The 24,413-nt window shown below is 29.5% G+C and overlaps 1 protein-coding gene across 3 annotated transcripts in view; it reads right to left on the minus strand.

The window, feature by feature from the left end:
• Window positions 1–4,910: 4,910 nt before the first annotated feature.
• The window catches only part of LOC143079456 (AP-1 complex subunit gamma-1-like), a 42,396-nt gene continuing 22,893 nt past the window's right edge, over window positions 4,911–24,413 (minus strand). For all 3 annotated transcript variants that reach the window (XM_076254801.1, XM_076254800.1, XM_076254799.1), the window contains exons 20-23: window positions 24,048–24,149; window positions 23,195–23,355; window positions 22,399–22,497; window positions 4,911–8,416 (exon numbers count right to left, since the gene is read on the minus strand). In XM_076254801.1, coding sequence (XP_076110916.1) covers window positions 8,315–8,416; window positions 22,399–22,497; window positions 23,195–23,355; window positions 24,048–24,149 — 464 coding nt within the window. In that variant the 3' untranslated portion in view covers window positions 4,911–8,314. The remainder of the gene's footprint in view (window positions 8,417–22,398; window positions 22,498–23,194; window positions 23,356–24,047; window positions 24,150–24,413) is intronic.

Raw genomic sequence — 24,413 nt, forward strand, 5'->3', positions numbered from 1 at the left:
CCTTAGAAAAATCCCACAGAATTTCATGAGAAAAGCACATAAGGAAACAGAAGTAAGTCAATCTACCTTCAGAGCTGAGGACATTTCCACAGTCATCTCTTCTATATTAATAGATATAAACTATAAGTTTCATGAAATTAGGTGAAATAGTTTTTGTCGAGTCTCGTCTTCTGTCCCAAAAAGCCCGACATAGGGATAGTGTTGAGGCGGCTGCATTAGCTTACTTCTTAACCAGGTGCTCCGCAGGGCGCAGCTTTATACGACCGCAGAGGTCGAACCCTGAACAGTTGGGGCAAGTATGGACAAAACATTCAAGCGTGATACAGCTCTGAATTTGGATTGTGATCAAATTTTTGACATTACATGGGTTTTTTTTACACAAAACAAATGTCAAGATTTTACAAATCAATTAAAGATTTCTTCTTCAAACTTTTTAAATCTAAAATTAAATAGTTGACACAGCATAGGTTTTTGACACAGAATGAATGTGGTCTAATGAACTTAAAAGTTTTTTTTTGCCTTTGAGCAATTCACTATGCTGTTGAATATTAATCCTCTCAAAAAAATGTTTGAAGAAATTTTCTTTTTATTTATGAAATCTGAAATGAGAAAAATTTAAACCCCCCCCCCCCCCCTTTTTTTTTTATTCACATCCCGTTTCCCTTTTTCCAAAACTGATATCAATTCAAATTTCTAATGGAGTTTGCAACAATAACTACTCTTTTAAATACATCATAAAATATTAAAATGTAAAATAAAGTGCTTGTTATCACTGAATGGTAAAGATTGGTTGGTAGTAAAAGTGAATATACATTGTTTATTGTATAAAACAATAAAAAAAACTTCATCAGCAACATTTTATATTGGCAAATTTCCAATGAAGTTATTTACATAAAGTTATTGGCAAATAAAAATAGAAAATGACATCATAGTCATGTCTGGCAAATGTCCAACATACATTATCTAAAAACATTTTAGATAAGATAAGGAAAAAAAGCTTCATCAGCAACATTTTATATTGGCAAATTTCCAATGAAGTTATTTACATAAAGTTATTGGCAAATAAAAATAGAAAATGACATCATAGTCATGTCTGGCAAATTTCCAACATATATTATCAACTACTATTCTATACAAAGAAAGATAACTCCAATTGAAAATTAATTGCTATTGCACAATATTGTGCAATTAGATATTTCTTGCTATTGTGCAATACTGTGCAATTGAAAATTTCTTGCTATTGCACAATACTTGATATGGAATCCTGATTTGGACCAACTTGAAAACTGGGCCCAAAATCAAAAATCAAAGTACATATTTAGATAAAGCATATCAAATAAGCCAAAGAATTTAATTTTTGTTAAAATCAAACTTAGTTTAATTTTGGACCCTTTGGACCTTAATGTAGACCAATTTGAAAACTGGACCAAAAATTAAGAATCTACATACACAGTTAGATTTGGCATATCAAAGAACCCATTTATTCAATTTTGATGAAATCAAACAAAGTTTAATTTTGGACCCCCATTTGGACCAACTTGAAAACTAGGCCAATAATTAAAAATCTAAGTACATTTTTAAATTCAGCATATCAAAGAACCCCAAGGATTCAATTTTTGTTAAAATCAAACTAAGTTTAATTTTGGACCCTTTGGACCTTAATGTAGACCAATTTGAAAATGGGACCAAAAATTAAGAATCTACATACATAGTTAGATTTGGCATATCAAAGAACCCTAATTATTCAAGTTTTGATGAAATCACACAAAGTTCAATTTTGGACCCTTTGGGCCCCTTATTCCTAAACTGTTAGGACCAAAACTCCCAAAATCAAACCCAACCTTCCTTTTATGGTCATAAACCTTGTGTTTAAATTTCATAGATTTCTATTTACTTATACTAAAGTTATGGTGCAAAAACCAAAAATAATGCTTATTTGGGCCCCTTTTTGGCCCTTAATTCATAAACTGTTGTGACCTCAACTCCAAAAATCAATCCCAACCTTCCTTTTGTGGTCATAAACCTTGTGTTAAAATTTCATTGATTTCTATTTACTTATACTAAAGTTATTGTGCGAAAACCAAGAATAATGCTTATTTGGGCCCTTTTTTGGCCCTTAATTCCTAAACTGTTGGAACCAAAACTCCCAAAATCAATCCCAACCTTCCTTTTGTGGTCATAAACCTTGTGTCAAAATTTCATAGATTTCTATTCACTTAAACTAAAGTTATAGTGCGAAAACCAAGAAAATGCTTATTTGGGCCCTTTTTGGCCCCTTATTCCTAAAATGTTGGGACCAAAATTCCCAAAATCAATCCCAACCTTCCTTTTGTGGTCATAAACCTTGTGTTAAAATTTCATTGATTTCTATTCACTTTTACTAAAGTTAGAGTGCGAAAACTAAAAGTATTCGGACGACGACGCCAACGTGATAGCAATATACGACCAAAAAATTAAAATTTTTGCGGTCGTATAAAAAAGCTTTATATTTCAGGTGGAAAATCTGGATGTTTCATACTTTGTATCTATATATATATATATATGCCTTATGCTATGAAGTTTCTATCTGTCATATGTCCATTGTCCTTGTTCTTATTTTCATGGTTCAGCGACTACTTGAAAAAAAGTTAAAATTTTTTTGGAATGTTAATGTCTTTCTTATTATGAGTAAAAGAATTAAATAACTTTATTCAGTATGTGCGTAACTTGCAATGTGCTCATGCACATCAGACAGTTTTCATTTGCCCTCGACCTCATTCATGGATCAGTGAACAAGGTTAAGTTTTTGTGGTTCAGTCCATATCTCAGATACTATAAGCAATAGGTCTATTATATTTGGTGTATGCATTGTTTGTAAGGTTTACATGTGCAACTGGTAGGTTTCATCTGACCTTGATCTCATTTTCATATTTCAGAGGTCAAAGATAAGCTTTTATGCTTTGGTCTTTTTTTTCTAATACTATATGCAATAGGTCAACTATATTTGGTGTATGGAAATATTTTAAGATGAACATGTCACTCAGTAGTGGTGCTGCAGGCTATTGGTTATTTGCTCCCGTCTTTAATAGTTTGGCAGAAAAAGGAAAAGGAGTAGGTTCAGTAAGAACCCTTTTTGGCCCCAAAATATAGCAGTTTTACAAAATTGTGAAAATGTAATCCTTTAGCTATTTATTGGAAAGCAGAATGCTCCTTCTAAACAAATATGGGCTGTTTTTGACAATACAATGCACATATATCAGGTACTACTATCATTGCTAAATTACTGAAATCTTCACAATTTTAGCATTTTAGTTAAATTTTAGACAGTTTTCGTCTTAAATGAAAGTGGCCGCATTCGTGTTCATTCATAATATTGAAATGTAAGTTGTATTTGATGATAATACATAACATATATAAAGGTTGAGGATGAACACAGATGCGGCCACTTTCATTTTTGACAAAATCCATCTGAAAAGTGACGATTTTTTGCATATTTGATAGATTTTTCATATTTAAGCTTGAATCGGAGCGTTTTTAATGACTTTCACATAAACTAATTGAATCAATTGAAAAAGACACTAAGAAGTGTCCAAAATATTTCGTTACATAAACCTGAAATTTGAGGTCTTACCGGACCTACTCCTTTGAACTATTAGTTGAATAGTTCATAAATTATTGCCAAGATAAGACCAGGTGCTATTTTCCAATCTATCAAAGACCATGACTAATGAGGGGTAAATGAAACATCAATAATGAACTTGACTACAGTAGCTAACAAAATATTAAAATTAAAACGTTTGGTTGAATGGTTCACAAGTTATTGCATGGAAACCACAAAGATCCATTTTCCAATCTATCAAGGACCATAGTCATGAACTACTAAATCAAATTTTACAATATTGACCTTGATTTCCATTTGTCATCAATAACAGCTATAAAACCTTGTTTAATCCACTATTTTCTCCATAAGGATATGCCTGTAAAAGTTAGGAATATAACAGGTTTGTTTGGTATTCTAATGATGTGTTGGAGCTTTTGATTTTGCTATTTGATGACAGACTTTCTGTTTTGGATTTTCCTTGGAGTTTGGTATTTTTGTTATTTACTTTTGTATACAAATTTGAAAAGCATTTGTGGAACAGTTGTTTTGATGCGACTGTCATACAAGTGAGAGGTTTAGCTAGCTATAAAACCAGGTTCAATCCACCATTTTCTACATTTGAAAATGCCTGTACCAAGTCAGGAATATGACAGTTCTTGTCCATTCGTTTTTGATGCGTTTTGTTATTTGATTTTGCCATGTGATTATGGACTTTCCGAATTGATTTTCCTCTGAGTTCAGTATTTTTGTGATTTTACTTTTCACAAGTTACTGCACAGATTTGGAATAAAGTGTCATTTTCAAATTTATCAAGGAGGATAAGATTTAAATGGTATAGGTGAAAATCTTCAATATCTAAATTTACCTCAATCTATCAGGGACAATAACTTATCAATGGAATGTAAAATGGAAATTTACAATGACCTTGTCCTCCATTTTGTTATTGAGTGCAATATACTAAAATTTGATATGCATTGGTTGTACAGTCCATAAGTTATTGCACAGCAACTTTTGGCAGCAGTCCCCATTTTTTTCCCTTCTGAATTATTCAATTATTCATTTCCATAGAATCCAAGAACTTTTTTTCATAAATTGATGGTGTTCAAAGAGTGTTGTAAAATTTCAAACAATTGGATAAACAGGACATTGCTGCATGGAAGATAGAACAATTGCTTAAACCCTACAACTGAGCACACTCAAGCAAATATAAAATCATTCCCTTTTCAAAGACAGGAAAACTTTTACGAAAGTATTTTCCCGGTTGAAGTTGACAGGTAAATGGAACTGTTATTGACCTTGGCTGTTTAGGTAAAAAGACACTTGAATACAATTTTTCTTTGTTGTCAGTTTATTTATGGATCTTTTTTGTTCTGCTTCATACATATACAAATACATTAACAATCAAAAGCATCTCCATTTTTTACACATTGCCTGAAATTTACAATATGTACATTATATTTTGCATGATATAAATTAGAATGTAAACAAAGGATCACATATATAAAATAAACTTAACATTCAATAATTTGTTGACAGAATGGCAAACACAGTTATAAAGCAAAATAAAATTTCTCTAAGCAACATTTCATTTAGTTTTATTGATAGATAAGAATATTTTTTTCATTTTATTTTGCATTTGTTAGCACTACAGTGAAATAAAGTAGAGAATGAATAACTATTCTCATTATCCATTTTTGACAACTGTGCATGTATATTAATACAAAGTCCTAGGGTTCCTTATTAAAGCAAACCAACCCATGGGTACAAAATGTCAGGAAAGAAAAAAGGTAACCCCCCTCCCCAACCTTAACCTTTTTTCCTGTAAGATATCCAACAGCTATTTGCCTAATTCAATAGAAATTATTGAATATTAATTTCCTCTGATCTTTTAAGTTTCCATACCTTTATATTATTAAAATATTGACTTTCTAATAAACAGCTTAATTCTTTAAAGCCATTTGTACCAAGTTTCAATACTTACACTACAACAATATTTATCTGTCAAATTAGATGAATAATTGAAAGCAGAATAGGAATGTACATCTTTAACATCAATGCAGATGAATTCTATCAAAACAAAATTTTCAATATCATGTTCTCAAGTTACCAACAAGTTATATTATTCAAAGTATGCAATGACTATCCTGTATAAGCTTTTTTTTTGGGGGGGGGATTTGTGAAATTTCAATCTATCAAAATAATTTCAATGTAATTTTACCCTTGGACCACAGTGGCAGATCCAGGAGGTGGGGTTCTGGGGGTTGGAACCCCTCTTTTTTTGAACGATCAATGATTTGAATTGGAGCATACAGTTGCAATGTTCATCAGCTATTCATGGGCCCTTTAATTGGAATAAAAATATCTTATCTTATACAAGTCAATACAAAGGGACTATTTTAAAATCACATGCATATGATAAATAGATTGATATTTAATAGAAACTATATCTGTTTACATTTAAAGCCACACTGACTGAATGATTAGTAGTTGTTTAACATTAGCCAGCAAATAGACATGTATATTAAGACAATATTACAATTATCTTTTCATACTTCCTTCGTACAAATAATTCTTCAAATGCCTCAAACAACATGTCTTCATAGACATTCTTGTGTTTTGCTGATATACCATAGCAATTATATTAAATTTTAATTTTGTTTTACCAAAAAAAATAAACATAAAAGATACAGATGGAATGTTTATACATGTATAGTAGCACTTTTGGGTGTACTGTGGATTCATTATTATTCGTGGGATTCTAATTTTCTTAGAGTGTAAATCTTGTGAACCAACAATTCTAATGTTCAACAAAGAAGTATAAATTTTCTAAAGGATATTTTATGAAGAGTTTTAAGGAAGTTCAATACCCATGAAAAAAAAAAAATTTGCACTCCATTAAAGTTGGTATCCATGAATATAAATCAATCCACAGCAATATTATTTTTTTTATCTCAGCACTTGATTGTTATCACATATACTTCCCCAGAAGTAAAATTATATTTCAATAAACTAAGAGTTGAACATAATTTTAATGTTAACAAAGGGATTGAAAAGAAAACATCATATACATTATATTTTCAACACTACAGTGGAATCTAGTTATACAGAACCATTCATATTTTAGTGAATCCTCAACCAATTTAACATCCAAAATTAGAACATCATATCCAAATAAGTATTTACATTTGTATACCCCTGCATTTTTTCTACATTGTGTTAAGAAATTTATAAGTAACCTTAACTATCTGCAGTCTATAGTGCCTGCCATGGGTTTGATTTTGTTCCTACTGTGCATTTATGTGAACTTTTGTCAAATCCTCTACTATTGTGCCCATGAGCTTAGACAATTAATCTAGACTTATCAGAGTTCAATGCATAATGGTTTCACAGCTGAATTATACTAGTATGACATGCAATTAGTGTATATGTATAATTTATTATATTAAGATATTTTCAATCGAATAATATATGCAGTTAAATTTATTCTGAAATAGTAGTACATTCGTGCACAAGAATAAAGTTCAGTTCCGTATTCCAAACATGTTACTTTTTTCAATTTATGACTAATTGTGTCTTATCCCAGTATTGCATAATCGACTCCATGATTTATAGAAATATTTAATGCTGAAACAGTACTGCATGATCTAGATTGGAATATTGTACAAGAGAAACACGATACAATGCCAATGAATGTGAAAAATGAAAATGTTAAGAAAAATAATTCAATACAATGGTGAAATTATATAATCATGTATGAAAAAAGTGAAATATTAACAACCATACACTGATTATGTTTTTTCCACACTGAGTACCAATTGATTTCAAGCATTATAATGCCTATGTAAGAGTTTTACTTTAACAAGTCATCAACAATGGCAGTTACTAAACTAATATGCTATACAATGGTTGTATTCTAAAGGGATTGTGATTTAAGTGAGGACAATGCACTCAGTCAGACTTTTACTTTATTTGATTCTAAAACCAAACTCATTCTGCCTCCAGAAAGTCAGAAAATTCTAACATCATTATGTCTGAACTCTGACTAACAGGACCTCAATAGAAATAATGACTTTAAACGCTAATTCTTAAATTTTTTGGATTAAACATTTAAGGCATAATAAGCTAAGAAAAAACATGTCACTACAATTGCATTCTTCTTCCACACAACCAAGTATTTTATTCAATGCTCCTTTAAAATTTTGATACTTTTTTTATACTGATATCTATTTCTGAAAGAACAGAAAATCTCATTAATACCAAATTTTTGCATAAGAAACGTGTATTTGTAATAAATAAATGCTGATAATGATAAAGACTGCTGAATTCAGTTTAAAAATTCAAACATCAAAAACATTTTGTGTAATTTCTATTACAGACATAACAAATGTAACAGCTGGCTGGATATCTCATTCAACAAACTCATCAGAATGTGTCTCCAAATTATCCAGTTAAAAGTCAATCAGTATTTCATTAGCAAACATTTTCAGAATTCTTCAGATCCAATCTGCCTGCAAACTTTTCTAAATATGCTAAAGTCCACATTCCCTCATATAATATTAAAGAATATATTAGCCACTTTGACATCTTAACAAATAGCGACATTAAGTCTTGGACACAGATTATCACATGATGAGCAATAATTTACTACAATTGTCATTCACAGATCCTATGGTGATCATGTGACACAAATGAAGCTTGCACTAGATGAAGAATGAAGGTCGGTAAAACGTTTTATCATTGCCACAATGTCGCAGGGAATGAATTGACTTCCCCCATGTCTGTAACAGTTTGTCCATTATGACTATAAGAAATTTTAATCCTCATACGCAGGGTTTGCTGAAAAATATAATTTTCAAATATTAAATTTACAGGTCAAGTTTTCTTTTAATAATTGAATAAAATATAGATCTGGTATTGAAGATTATTTAGACAGAAATAGTTCTTAATAATTGAATAAAATATAGATCTGGTATTTAAGATTATTTAGACAGAAATAGTTCATCTTATTCATATTTATGGTTGGATTTTTATGAGGGCTATTCCAGAAAAAAATGTATGGGAGGGTTGGAAGGCAGTTTTTGTCAGCACCCGCCACCCAGACAATTGTAATTGAGAATTATAGTGCATTATAGTGTGAAAAGTTGCTCTGATACCCATCACCCATGTTTTATTAATACAATGTGCCTTCCAACCCCCCCCCCGCCCCCCCCCCCCCATACATTTTTTTCTGGAATAACCCTGACATTATTTCATTGTTTCACATTGTGATATGTGATTTTAGCGAACTGTAGTTAAATTTTTGATTGGTATATCTATGAGAGATAACACTTTTTGATGGGTATATTTATGAGCGATAACACTTTTTGATGGGTATATTTATGAGCGATAACACTTTTTAATGGGTATATTTATGAGCGATAACACTTTTTGATGGGTATATTTATGACAGATAAGGCCAAAATAAAAAGATTGTATGTTTGCCCAAACGCGACCGACCCAAAATAAACCCGCCGACTCAAATTCTTTTTTTGACGTTTTTTTGAAGAATTTTTTTTTCGGATTTTTTTTGGGTCCGCTCCGTCATCGTACAAAACTTAATGTTTGTCATCTTTGCGTTTGAAAGTAACTGTGAATAAGATTAAAAGAAAGCGTATAAAAGACGCAGTTAATCGATATTCGATGTTCTCTCTTTTTATCTTCTGATTTAACGAACGTAAAGTAAAACATGTGAAGTGGCACAGTTTTTTTTAACCCTGTAGTTGTCTGTACTACCAAACCCTTACCTATATGCTCAATGTTAATTTCATCGTGTTATCGAATATCTGATAAGAATATTCAGGTAGATTTGTTCAAAACCATGTGCAATCGAATATTTTCAATGTTATTCTGACAGGAAATGAATCCGGAAGTTGCGAATTTACAATCTTGCAAGAAGATTTTGTTTTTACAGAATAAAAAGGAATTATTTCTTGATAAATTGTTGTCTTTAATTATAATCTTTCTTTATCATGTAAATTAGATGCCCTTTTATTCAAATAGTTCAAATTTATAAGTCTCATTAGACAAGATCAGTACGTTAATTGCTGTTTGGGAGAATTTGATAAAACTATAATTGTTCACAGAATCAGAAATATAATCTTAACTGAATGTAACTCCCTCTGAATAATTTATTGCAATATAAATCCCTTTTGACAAGAGAAATCTGACTTTTGACAGAAATATTTTTTTCACATGTGCAAAAGTAAAAACATGTTATGGACGCCATATTGGATTTGTATACAAATTTGTGAGGAAGCCTCTAGAACCATGACCTAAAAATCAATAGTCTTCAGAAAACGTTAACTTTATGCAATTATATTTTATCAATAATGATTATTTTCAAAAATTTAAACTTGATTTTTTAAAGAAATAAAGTTATAACAAATACGTTTTTAGTTTTGAGATTCTACAGAACATGCTTTGATCTATTTATAGCCAAATTAGTTTACCTGTGTGATAATGTAAATACAAATTTGTTTTCAAAACATAAAAAAGACACAAACTAAGGATGGTAGATAATAATTCATATAAATATTTTAGGACATTTAATCTATTTTAATAGAAATAGGATTTAAAAACTGCAAACAAATTTAATCATTACATAATCAGCTGATATTTTTTTTACACAAACATCGTGTTGATGGCACTGTTGAAAATCACTTCATAAATCCACAAGCCCTTTTACACAGCTAGCAATTGTCAGTGTTATAAACATCTCAGGATACAAATCATATAGTAGACTAATTTATTTATAGAGGTTTTAAATTCATGGCTTTTGGTTTTCTCTACAAAGGTTTGACGGAAAAAAAAGATGTACAGATCTTTTAATATTTTCATGCAAATTCTGATAAAAAAAAAAAAAAAAAAAAAGAATTTGCCTACCTACCTACCCACACCCAGTCATCATGGGTCGGGTTTGGGCAAACTGAAATATTTTTAATTGTGGCCTAACACTTTTTGATAGGTATATTTATGAGAGATAACACTTTTTGATGGGTATATTTATGAGAGATAACACTTTTTGATAGGTATATTTATGAGAGATAACACTTTTTGATAGGTATATTTATGAGAGATAACACTTTTTGATAGGTATATTTATGAGAGACAACACTTTTTGATGGTTATATTTATGACAGATAACACTTTTTGATAGGTATATTTATGAGAGATAACACTTTTTGATAGGTATATTTATGAGCGATAACACTTTTTAATGGGTATATTTATGAGAGACAACACTTTTTGATGGTTATATTTATGAGAGATAACACTTTTTGATGGGTATATTTATGAGCGATAACACTTTTTGATAGGTATATTTATGAGAGATAACACTTTTTGATGGGTATATTTATGAGAGACAACACTTTTTGATAGGTATATTTATGAGCGATAACACTTTTTGATGGGTATATTTATGAGCGATAACACTTTTTGATGGGTATATTTATGAGCGATAACACTTTTTGATGGGTATATTTATGAGCGATAACACTTTTTGATAGGTATATTTATGAGAGATAACACTTTTTGATGGGTATATTTATGAGAGACAACACTTTTTGATAGGTATATTTATGAGCGATAACACTTTTTGATGGGTATATTTATGAGCGATAACACTTTTTGATGGGTATATTTATGAGCGATAACACTTTTTGATGGGTATATTTATGAGCGATAACACTTTTTGATAGGTATATTTATGAGCGATAACACTTTTTGATGGTTATATTTATGAGCGATAACACTTTTTGATGGGTATATTTATGACAGATAACACTTTTTGATAGGTATATTTATGAGAGATAACACTTTTTGATAGGTATATTTATGAGCGATAACACTTTTTAATGGGTATATTTATGAGAGACAACACTTTTTGATGGTTATATTTATGAGAGATAACACTTTTTGATAGGTATATTTATGAGAGATAACACTTTTTGATAGGTATATTTATGAGAGATAACACTTTTTGATAGGTATATTTATGAGCGATAACACTTTTTGATGGGTATATTTATGAGCGATAACACTTTTTAATGGGTATATTTATGAGCGATAACACTTTTTGATGGGTATATTTATGAGCGATAACACTTTTTGATGGGTATATTTATGAGCGATAACACTTTTTGATGGGTATATTTATGAGCGATAACACTTTTTGATAGGTATATTTATGACAGATAACACTTTTTGATAGGTATATTTATGAGAGACAACACTTTCTGATAGGTATATTTATGAGCGATAACACTTTTTGATAGGTATATTTATGAGAGATAACACTTTTTGATAGGTATATTTATGAGCGATAACACTTTTTGATGGGTATATTTATGAGCGATAACACTTTTTGATGGGTATATTTATGAGCGATAACACTTTTTGATGGGTATATTTATGAGCAATAACACTTTTTGATGGGTATATTTATGACAGATAACACTTTTTGATAGGTATATTTATGAGAGACAACACTTTTTGATGGTTATATTTATGACAGATAACACTTTTTGATAGGTATATTTATGAGAGATAACACTTTTTGATAGGTATATTTATGAGAGATAACACTTTTTGATAGGTATATTTATGAGAGATAACACTTTTTGATGGGTATATTTATGAGCGATAACACTTTTTGATGGGTATATTTATGAGCGATAACACTTTTTGATGGGTATATTTATGAGAGACAACACTTTTTGATGGTTATATTTATGACAGATAACACTTTTTGATGGTTATATTTATGACAGATAACACTTTTTGATGGGTATATTTATGACAGATAACACTTTTTGATGGGTATATTTATGAGAGATAACACTTTTTGATGGGTATATTTATGAGAGATAACACTTTTTGATAGGTATATTTATGAGAGATAACACTTTTTGATAGGTATATTTATGAGCGATAACACTTTTTGATGGGTATATTTATGAGCGATAACACTTTTTGATAGGTATATTTATGAGCGATAACACTTTTTGATGGGTATATTTATGACAGATAACACTTTTTGATGGGTATATTTATGAGAGACAACACTTTTTGATGGTTATATTTATGAGAGATAACACTTTTTGATAGGTATATTTATGAGAGATAACACTTTTTGATGGGTATATTTATGACAGATAACACTTTTTGATGGGTATATTTATGAGCGATAACACTTTTTGATGGGTATATTTATGAGCGATAACACTTTTTGATAGGTATATTTATGAGAGATAACACTTTTTGATGGGTATATTTATGAGAGATAACACTTTTTGATAGGTATATTTATGAGCGATAACACTTTTTGATGGGTATATTTATGAGCGATAACACTTTTTGATGGGTATATTTATGAGCGATAACACTTTTTGATGGGTATATTTATGAGCGATAACTTTTGATGGGTATATTTATGAGAGATAACACTTTTTGATAGGTATATTTATGAGCGATAACACTTTTTGATGGGTATATTTATGAGCGATAACACTTTTTGATGGGTATATTTATGAGCGATAACACTTTTTGATGGGTATATTTATGAGCGATAACACTTTTTGATGGGTATATTTATGAGCGATAACACTTTTTGATGGGTATATTTATGAGCGATAACACTTTTTGATGGGTATATTTATGAGCGATAACACTTTTTGATGGGTATATTTATGAGAGATAACACTTTTTGATGGTTATATTTATGACAGATAACACTTTTTGATAGGTATATTTATGAGAGATAACACTTTTTGATAGGTATATTTATGAGCGATAACACTTTTTGATGGTTATATTTATGACAGATAACACTTTTTGATAGGTATATTTATGAGAGATAACACTTTTTGATAGGTATATTTATGAGCGATAACACTTTTTAATGGGTATATTTATGAGAGACAACACTTTTTGATGGTTATATTTATGAGAGATAACACTTTTTGATGGGTATATTTATGACAGATAACACTTTTTGATAGGTATATTTATGAGAGATAACACTTTTTGATAGGTATATTTATGAGCGATAACACTTTTTAATGGGTATATTTATGAGAGACAACACTTTTTGATGGTTATATTTATGAGAGATAACACTTTTTGATAGGTATATTTATGAGAGATAACACTTTTTGATAGGTATATTTATGAGAGATAACACTTTTTGATAGGTATATTTATGAGCGATAACACTTTTTGATGGGTATATTTATGAGCGATAACACTTTTTGATGGGTATATTTATGAGCGATAACACTTTTTGATGGGTATATTTATGAGAGATAACACTTTTTGATGGGTATATTTATGAGCGATAACACTTTTTGATAGGTATATTTATGACAGATAACACTTTTTGATAGGTATATTTATGAGAGACAACACTTTTTGATAGGTATATTTATGAGCGATAACACTTTTTGATAGGTATATTTATGAGAGATAACACTTTTTGATAGGTATATATATGAGCAATAACACTTTTTGATGGGTATATTTATGAGCGATAACACTTTTTGATGGGTATATTTATGAGCGATAACACTTTTTGATGGGTATATTTATGAGCGATAACACTTTTTGATAGGTATATTTATGAGCGATAACACTTTTTGATGGGTATATTTATGAGCGATAACACTTTTTGATGGGTATATTTATGACAGATAACACTTTTTGATAGGTATATTTATGAGAGACAACACTTTTTGATGGTTATATTTATGACAGATAACACTTTTTGATAGGTATATTTATGAGAGATAACACTTTTTGATAGGTATATTTATGAGCGATAACACTTTTTGATAGGTATATTTATGAGCGATAACACTTTTTGATGGGTATATTTATGAGAGATAACACTTTTTGATGGGTATATTTATGAGCGATAACACTTTTTGATAGGTATATTAATGAGCGATAACACTTTTTGATAGGTATATTTATGAGAGATAACACTTTTTGATGGGTATATTTATGAGAGATAACACTTTTTGATAGGTATATTAATGAGCGATAACACTTTTTGATGGGTATATTTATGAGCGATAACACTTTTTGATGGGTATATTTATGAGCGATAACACTTTTTGATGGGTATATTTATGAGAGACAACACTTTTTGATGGTTATATTTATGACAGATAACACTTTTTGATGGGTATATTTATGAGAGATAACACTTTTTGATAGGTATATTTATGAGAGATAACACTTTTTGATAGGTATATTTATGAGAGACAACACTTTTTGATGGGTATATTTATGAGCGATAACACTTTTTGATAGGTATATTTATGAGAGATAACACTTTTTGATAGGTATATTTATGAGCGATAACACTTTTTGATGGGTATATTTATGAGCGATAACACTTTTTGATGGGTATATTTATGAGAGATAACACTTTTTGATGGGTATATTTATGAGCGATAACACTTTTTGATGGGTATATTTATGAGAGATAACACTTTTTGATGGGTATATTTATGAGCGATAACACTTTTTGATAGGTATATTTATGAGCGATAACACTTTTTGATAGGTATATTTATGAGAGACAACACTTTTTGATGGTTATATTTATGAGCGATAACACTTTTTGATAGGTATATTTATGAGAGACAACACTTTTTGATGGGTATATTTATGAGAGACAACACTTTTTGATGGGTATATTTATGAGAGATAACACTTTTTGATAGGTATATTTATGAGAGATAACACTTTTTGATGGGTATATTTATGAGAGACAACACTTTTTGATGGGTATATTTATGAGCGATAACACTTTTTGATAGGTATATTTATGAGAGATAACACTTTTTGATGGGTATATTTATGAGCGATAACACTTTTTGATGGGTATATTTATGAGCGATAACACTTTTTGATGGGTATATTTATGAGAGATAACACTTTTTGATGGGTATATTTATGATCGATAACACTTTTTGATGGGTATATTTATGAGCGATAACACTTTTTGATAGGTATATTTATGAGAGATAACACTTTTTGATGGGTATATTTATGAGAGATAACACTTTTTGATAGGTATATTTATGAGCGATAACACTTTTTGATGGGTATATTTATGAGCGATAACACTTTTTGATGGGTATATTTATGAGCGATAACACTTTTTGATGGGTATATTTATGAGCGATAACACTTTTTGATGGGTATATTTATGAGCGATAACACTTTTTGATGGGTATATTTATGAGCGATAACACTTTTTGATAGGTATATTTATGAGCGATAACACTTTTTGATGGTTATATTTATGAGCGACAACACTTTTTGATGGGTATATTTATGACAGATAACACTTTTTGATAGGTATATTTATGAGAGATAACACTTTTTGATAGGTATATTTATGAGCGATAACACTTTTTAATGGGTATATTTATGAGAGACAACACTTTTTGATGGTTATATTTATGAGAGATAACACTTTTTGATAGGTATATTTATGAGAGATAACACTTTTTGATAGGTATATTTATGAGAGATAACACTTTTTGATAGGTATATTTATGAGCGATAACACTTTTTGATGGGTATATTTATGAGCGATAACACTTTTTAATGGGTATATTTATGAGCGATAACACTTTTTGATGGGTATATTTATGAGCGATAACACTTTTTGATGGGTATATTTATGAGCGATAACACTTTTTGATGGGTATATTTATGAGCGATAACACTTTTTGATGGGTATATTTATGAGCGATAACACTTTTTGATGGGTATATTTATGAGCGATAACACTTTTTGATGGGTATATTTATGAGCGATAACACTTTTTGATGGGTATATTTATGAGAGATAACACTTTTTGATGGTTATATTTATGACAGATAACACTTTTTGATAGGTATATTTATGAGAGATAACACTTTTTGATAGGTATATTTATGAGCGATAACACTTTTTGATGGTTATATTTATGACAGATAACACTTTTTGATAGGTATATTTATGAGAGATAACACTTTTTGATAGGTATATTTATGAGCGATAACACTTTTTAATGGGTATATTTATGAGAGACAACACTTTTTGATGGTTATATTTATGAGAGATAACACTTTTTGATGGGTATATTTATGACAGATAACACTTTTTGATAGGTATATTTATGAGAGATAACACTTTTTGATAGGTATATTTATGAGCGATAACACTTTTTAATGGGTATATTTATGAGAGACAACACTTTTTGATGGTTATATTTATGAGAGATAACACTTTTTGATAGGTATATTTATGAGAGATAACACTTTTTGATAGGTATATTTATGAGAGATAACACTTTTTGATAGGTATATTTATGAGCGATAACACTTTTTGATGGGTATATTTATGAGCGATAACACTTTTTGATGGGTATATTTATGAGCGATAACACTTTTTGATGGGTATATTTATGAGAGATAACACTTTTTGATGGGTATATTTATGAGCGATAACACTTTTTGATAGGTATATTTATGACAGATAACACTTTTTGATGGGTATATTTATGAGAGATAACACTTTTTGATAGGTATATTTATGAGAGATAACACTTTTTGATGGGTATATTTATGAGAGACAACACTTTTTGATGGGTATATTTATGAGCGATAACACTTTTTGATAGGTATATTTATGAGAGATAACACTTTTTGATGGGTATATTTATGAGCGATAACACTTTTTGATGGGTATATTTATGAGAGATAACACTTTTTGATGGGTATATTTATGATCGATAACACTTTTTGATGGGTATATTTATGAGCGATAACACTTTTTGATAGGTATATTTATGAGAGATAACACTTTTTGATGGGTATATTTATGAGAGATAACACTTTTTGATAGGTATATTTATGAGCGATAACACTTTTTGATGGGTATATTTATGAGCGATAACACTTTTTGATGGGTATATTTATGAGCGATAACACTTTTTGATGGGTATATTTATGAGCGATAACACTTTTTGATGGGTATATTTATGAGCGATAACACTTTTTGATAGGTATATTTATGAGCGATAACACTTTTTGATGGTTATATTTATGAGCGACAACACTTTTTGATGGGTATATTTATGACAGATAACACTTTTTGATAGGTATATTTATGAGAGATAACACTTTTTGATAGGTATATTTATGAGCGATAACACTTTTTAATGGGTATATTTATGAGAGACAACACTTTTTGATGGTTATATTTATGAGAGATAACACTTTTTGATAGGTATATTTATGAGAGATAACACTTTTTGATAGGTATATTTATGAGAGATAACACTTTTTGATAGGTATATTTATGAGCGATAACACTTTTTGATGGGTATATTTATGAGCGATAACACTTTTTAATGGGTATATTTATGAGCGATAACACTTTTTGATGGGTATATTTATGAGCGATAACACTTTTTGATGGGTATATTTATGAGCGATAACACTTTTTGATGGGTATATTTATGAGCGATAACACTTTTTGATAGGTATATTTATGACAGATAACACTTTTTGATAGGTATATTTATGAGAGACAACACTTTTTGATAGGTATATTTATGAGCGATAACACTTTTTGATAGGTATATTTATGAGAGATAACACTTTTTGATAGGTATATTTATGAGCGATAACACTTTTTGATGGGTATATTTATGAGCGATAACACTTTTTGATGGGTATATTTATGAGCGATAACACTTTTTGATGGGTATATTTATGAGCAATAACACTTTTTGATGGGTATATTTATGACAGATAACACTTTTTGATAGGTATATTTATGAGAGACAACACTTTTTGATGGTTATATTTATGACAGATAACACTTTTTGATAGGTATATTTATGAGAGATAACACTTTTTGATAGGTATATTTATGAGAGATAACACTTTTTGATGGGTATATTTATGAGCGATAACACTTTTTGATGGGTATATTTATGAGCGATAACACTTTTTGATGGGTATATTTATGAGAGACAACACTTTTTGATGGTTATATTTATGACAGATAACACTTTTTGATGGTTATATTTATGACAGATAACACTTTTTGATGGGTATATTTATGACAGATAACACTTTTTGATGGGTATATTTATGAGCGATAACACTTTTTGATGGGTATATTTATGAGAGATAACACTTTTTGATGGGTATATTTATGACAGATAACACTTTTTGATGGGTATATTTATGAGAGACAACACTTTTTGATGGTTATATTTATGAGAGATAACACTTTTTGATAGGTATATTTATGAGAGATAACACTTTTTGATGGGTATATTTATGAGCGATAACACTTTTTGATGGGTATATTTATGAGCGATAACACTTTTTGATAGGTATATTTATGAGAGATAACACTTTTTGATGGGTATATTTATGAGAGATAACACTTTTTGATAGGTATATTTATGAGCGATAACACTTTTTGATGGGTATATTTATGAGCGATAACACTTTTTGATGGGTATATTTATGAGCGATAACACTTTTTGATGGGTATATTTATGAGCGATAACACTTTTTGATGGGTATATTTATGAGCGATAACACTTTTTGATGGGTATATTTATGAGCGATAACACTTTTTGATGGGTATATTTATGAGCGATAACACTTTTTGATGGGTATATTTATGAGAGATAACACTTTTTGATGGTTATATTTATGACAGATAACACTTTTTGATAGGTATATTTATGAGAGATAACACTTTTTGATAGGTATATTTATGAGCGATAACACTTTTTGATGGTTATATTTATGACAGATAACACTTTTTGATAGGTATATTTATGAGAGATAACACTTTTTGATAGGTATATTTATGAGCGATAACACTTTTTAATGGGTATATTTATGAGAGACAACACTTTTTGATGGTTATATTTATGAGAGATAACACTTTTTGATGGGTATATTTATGACAGATAACACTTTTTGATAGGTATATTTATGAGAGATAACACTTTTTGATAGGTATATTTATGAGCGATAACACTTTTTAATGGGTATATTTATGAGAGACAACACTTTTTGATGGTTATATTTATGAGAGATAACACTTTTTGATAGGTATATTTATGAGAGATAACACTTTTTGATAGGTATATTTATGAGCGATAACACTTTTTGATGGGTATATTTATGAGCGATAACACTTTTTGATGGGTATATTTATGAGCGATAACACTTTTTGATGGGTATATTTATGAGAGATAACACTTTTTGATGGGTATATTTATGAGCGATAACACTTTTTGATAGGTATATTTATGACAGATAACACTTTTTGATAGGTATATTTATGAGAGACAACACTTTTTGATAGGTATATTTATGAGCGATAACACTTTTTGATAGGTATATTTATGAGAGATAACACTTTTTGATAGGTATATATATGAGCAATAACACTTTTTGATGGGTATATTTATGAGCGATAACACTTTTTGATGGGTATATTTATGAGCGATAACACTTTTTGATGGGTATATTTATGAGCGATAACACTTTTTGATAGGTATATTTATGAGCGATAACACTTTTTGATGGGTATATTTATGAGCGATAACACTTTTTGATGGGTATATTTATGACAGATAACACTTTTTGATAGGTATATTTATGAGAGACAACACTTTTTGATGGTTATATTTATGACAGATAACACTTTTTGATAGGTATATTTATGAGAGATAACACTTTTTGATAGGTATATTTATGAGAGATAACACTTTTTGATAGGTATATTTATGAGAGATAACACTTTTTGATAGGTATATTTATGAGCGATAACACTTTTTGATGGGTATATTTATGAGCGATAACACTTTTTGATGGGTATATTTATGAGAGACAACACTTTTTGATGGTTATATTTATGACAGATAACACTTTTTGATGGGTATATTTATGAGAGATAACACTTTTTGATAGGTATATTTATGAGAGATAACACTTTTTGATAGGTATATTTATGAGAGACAACACTTTTTGATGGGTATATTTATGAGCGATAACACTTTTTGATAGGTATATTTATGAGAGATAACACTTTTTGATAGGTATATTTATGAGCGATAACACTTTTTGATGGGTATATTTATGAGCGATAACACTTTTTGATAGGTATATTTATGAGAGATAACACTTTTTGATAGGTATATTTATGAGCGATAACACTTTTTGATGGGTATATTTATGAGCGATAACACTTTTTGATAGGTATATTTATGAGAGATAACACTTTTTGATGGGTATATTTATGACAGATAACACTTTTTGATGGGTATATTTATGAGCGATAACACTTTTTGATAGGTATATTTATGAGAGATAACACTTTTTGATGGGTATATTTATGAGAGATAACACTTTTTGATAGGTATATTTATGAGCGATAACACTTTTTGATGGGTATATTTATGAGCGATAACACTTTTTGATGGGTATATTTATGAGCGATAACACTTTTTGATGGGTATATTTATGAGCGATAACACTTTTTGATGGGTATATTTATGAGCGATAACACTTTTTGATGGGTATATTTATGAGCGATAACACTTTCTGATGGGTATATTTATGAGCGATAACACTTTTTGATGGGTATATTTATGAGCGATAACACTTTTTGATGGTTATATTTATGAGAGATAACACTTTTTGATGGGTATATTTATGAGCGATAACACTTTTTGATGGGTATATTTATGAGCGATAACACTTTTTGATAGGTATATTTATGAGAGACAACACTTTTTGATGGTTATATTTATGACAGATAACACTTTTTGATAGGTATATTTATGAGAGACAACACTTTTTGATAGGTATATTTATGACAGATAACACTTTTTGATGGTTATATCTATGAGAGACAACACTTTTTGATGGGTATATTTATGACAGATAACACTTTTTGATGGGTATATTTATGAGAGATAACACTTTTTGATAGGTATATTTATGAGAGATAACACTTTTTGATGGGTATATTTATGAGCGATAACACTTTTTGATGGGTATATTTATGAGCGATAACACTTTTTGATAGGTATATTTATGACAGATAACACTTTTTGATAGGTATATTTATGAGAGATAACACTTTTTGATAGGTATATTTATGAGAGACAACACTTTTTGATGGTTATATTTATGACAGATAACACTTTTTGATAGGTATATTTATGAGAGATAACACTTTTTGATAGGTATATTTATGAGCGATAACACTTTTTGATGGGTATATTTATGAGCGATAACACTTTTTGATAGGTATATTTATGAGAGATAACACTTTTTGATGGGTATATTTATGACAGATAACACTTTTTGATGGGTATATTTATGAGCGATAACACTTTTTGATGGGTATATTTATGAGCGATAACACTTTTTGATGGGTATATTTATGAGCGATAACACTTTTTGATGGGTATATTTATGACAGATAACACTTTTTGATGGGTATATTTATGACAGACAACACTTTTTGATAGGTATATTTTTCATGTCTTGCTTTTACCTGCTTCTTCATCATTATCAATACTTGACAGAAAAACAACAATACCCCAAGCATTACATCTCAAACTGTATCAGCTCTAGGGCTGATATTGAAAAAGTATCATTTGTTAATATTCAACAACATAATTTAGAATTCCAGTGAATTATTTTTCTCTACTGTTTTGTTTATGAACTTACCTTAGAAGGATTTTTGACTTTTATTAATTGTGTAACTGAACCAGAGTTGGCTGGCGGTACAGAATTACCCGAAGGAGGATTAAGTTGTAAATGGAATGACTGAAAAATAAAAGGTATATCAGATAGTGTAAATAATTATTAAATAACACATGTCTGTTTGCATATATCCTACAAACCATGAGAATAATCTAGAATTTGATTATATTATTCTTTTCTAAAATGTTTTTTATACAATTTCACATCTCTTCACATTTGTTTATTGATTCCTCAATCAATATATTGTGATTTTAACAGATTAAAATTTAAATTCTACAAACAAAGTGCTTGTAAGCACCGAAAGATGAAAAAGCTTTAATTTATCAGTGTGAAGTAAAATTAAATATTGCATTATTTAACTACAATTCTGGACAATGGGAGAGTTATGTAATTTTCTTTACAGGTGTAACATCATTATGTGACTGGAATATCTGAGTATATAGTTCATTGATAAATATCTGGAAACGGTCATGAATGGGATGTATAGAATGTTTTGATCAATGCACTGTATTTTGTTTATCAAAAAGGTAGTGATAAGCCTTGTAAGATTTAGATATCAAGTCAATAACATTATGTTTTGATTGCATTTCATAAAAATAGAAAAGGCAATTTTCTATCTCAAACACAAATGTTCTATCCTATAAATATTTTGAAGTTGCATTTGTGAAAATTATTTTTGACATTTGTGATTTTCAGATAGACATAACAAGTTACATTTTACACAACATAAAACATGAATTCTTATATATATATTTGATACCTTAGGTACTGCAGCTTGAAAGACAAATTCTGACATAGGACTTTGTGTGGAGTTTGTAGCTTTGATATTTATTGATGTGACATCTGGATCAGAGATGTCCTTCTCAATCAAAAATTCTACTAGTAAACCATTCTTGTTAAATGCAGTCATTGGCGGGAACCCTAAAATATATCATAACATATATCCATATTAAGTTTTGATAAGTATTTAGTAGTGTTATCATTTTAGCAGCATTTTTAACAATGCCATATAAGCGACAGGTTTGGCTTACCATAAATACTGGTTCAACCCATCATTTTTTTTTCTTAAAACGTATTTATCAAGTCGGGAATATGGTAGTTTTATCAAATAGTCTGTTTCAATGTATGTTGGTGTTTGTTTTTGTTGCACTTCAGTGTTTTTAATTTTCTGTTGTTTTCCTGTTACAGTTGATGTGTTTATTAATTAATGAATGAAGCGATATCTATCACACTGCACAGAGTGTAATACGAAAAAATGATACAGACGCTGTATTAATTTTGATTGGCTTATCCAGTTTCAGAAGTCAGTATTATGACATTTCTTTTGACTATTAGGTATTGTTAGCATCCAAAGGTTAAGGTCAGGTACATTTCTCCATGGCAGTGCTCAGACATATGCGATTTCTTCAATGACATACAAAACATAAACACTTTTTACCTGGATAAATATTTTCTTTTTATAAAATTTTATAACAGTATTAGATTTGAAGAAGAGGTTGACCTGACCTTAGCTGGTACCTAGCCAATCAGATGATTGTCAAACCAAATACAAATTTCTGCTAAACTTTGGGAGACATGAAATCTGACCAAACCCCAAGTAAGATAAAACTTACCATTTCCTCCATTCATTTGGTTATTTATTGGAGAACCACCTAATAAGTCCATCAAATCATTACCCATTGGCACTGGTTGTGTATTAGGTATGGAAACCGGTGCTGAAACAAAAACATAATTCAATTAGTTTCCTTATAAAACATTGATTAAACTAATGAGTATATATAACAACTGCTATGTTGGTCAAATCATTTCGATGAAACCATCATTAAAATGTGATGGTCAGAGATCAAAATAAGGGGTAATCAGGACACTCTTTATCATTATTTAAGTTCATCAACTGGACCTGTACTCTTTGAACCACATCAGCCTTCAGCTGCGAAATATTACAGGTAAATCCAGTAACCAGTCTTATTATTTGACCA

This window comes from Mytilus galloprovincialis, chromosome 6 (genome assembly GCF_965363235.1).
Source record: "Mytilus galloprovincialis chromosome 6, xbMytGall1.hap1.1, whole genome shotgun sequence".
Classification (NCBI taxonomy): Eukaryota; Metazoa; Mollusca; class Bivalvia; order Mytilida; family Mytilidae; genus Mytilus; species Mytilus galloprovincialis.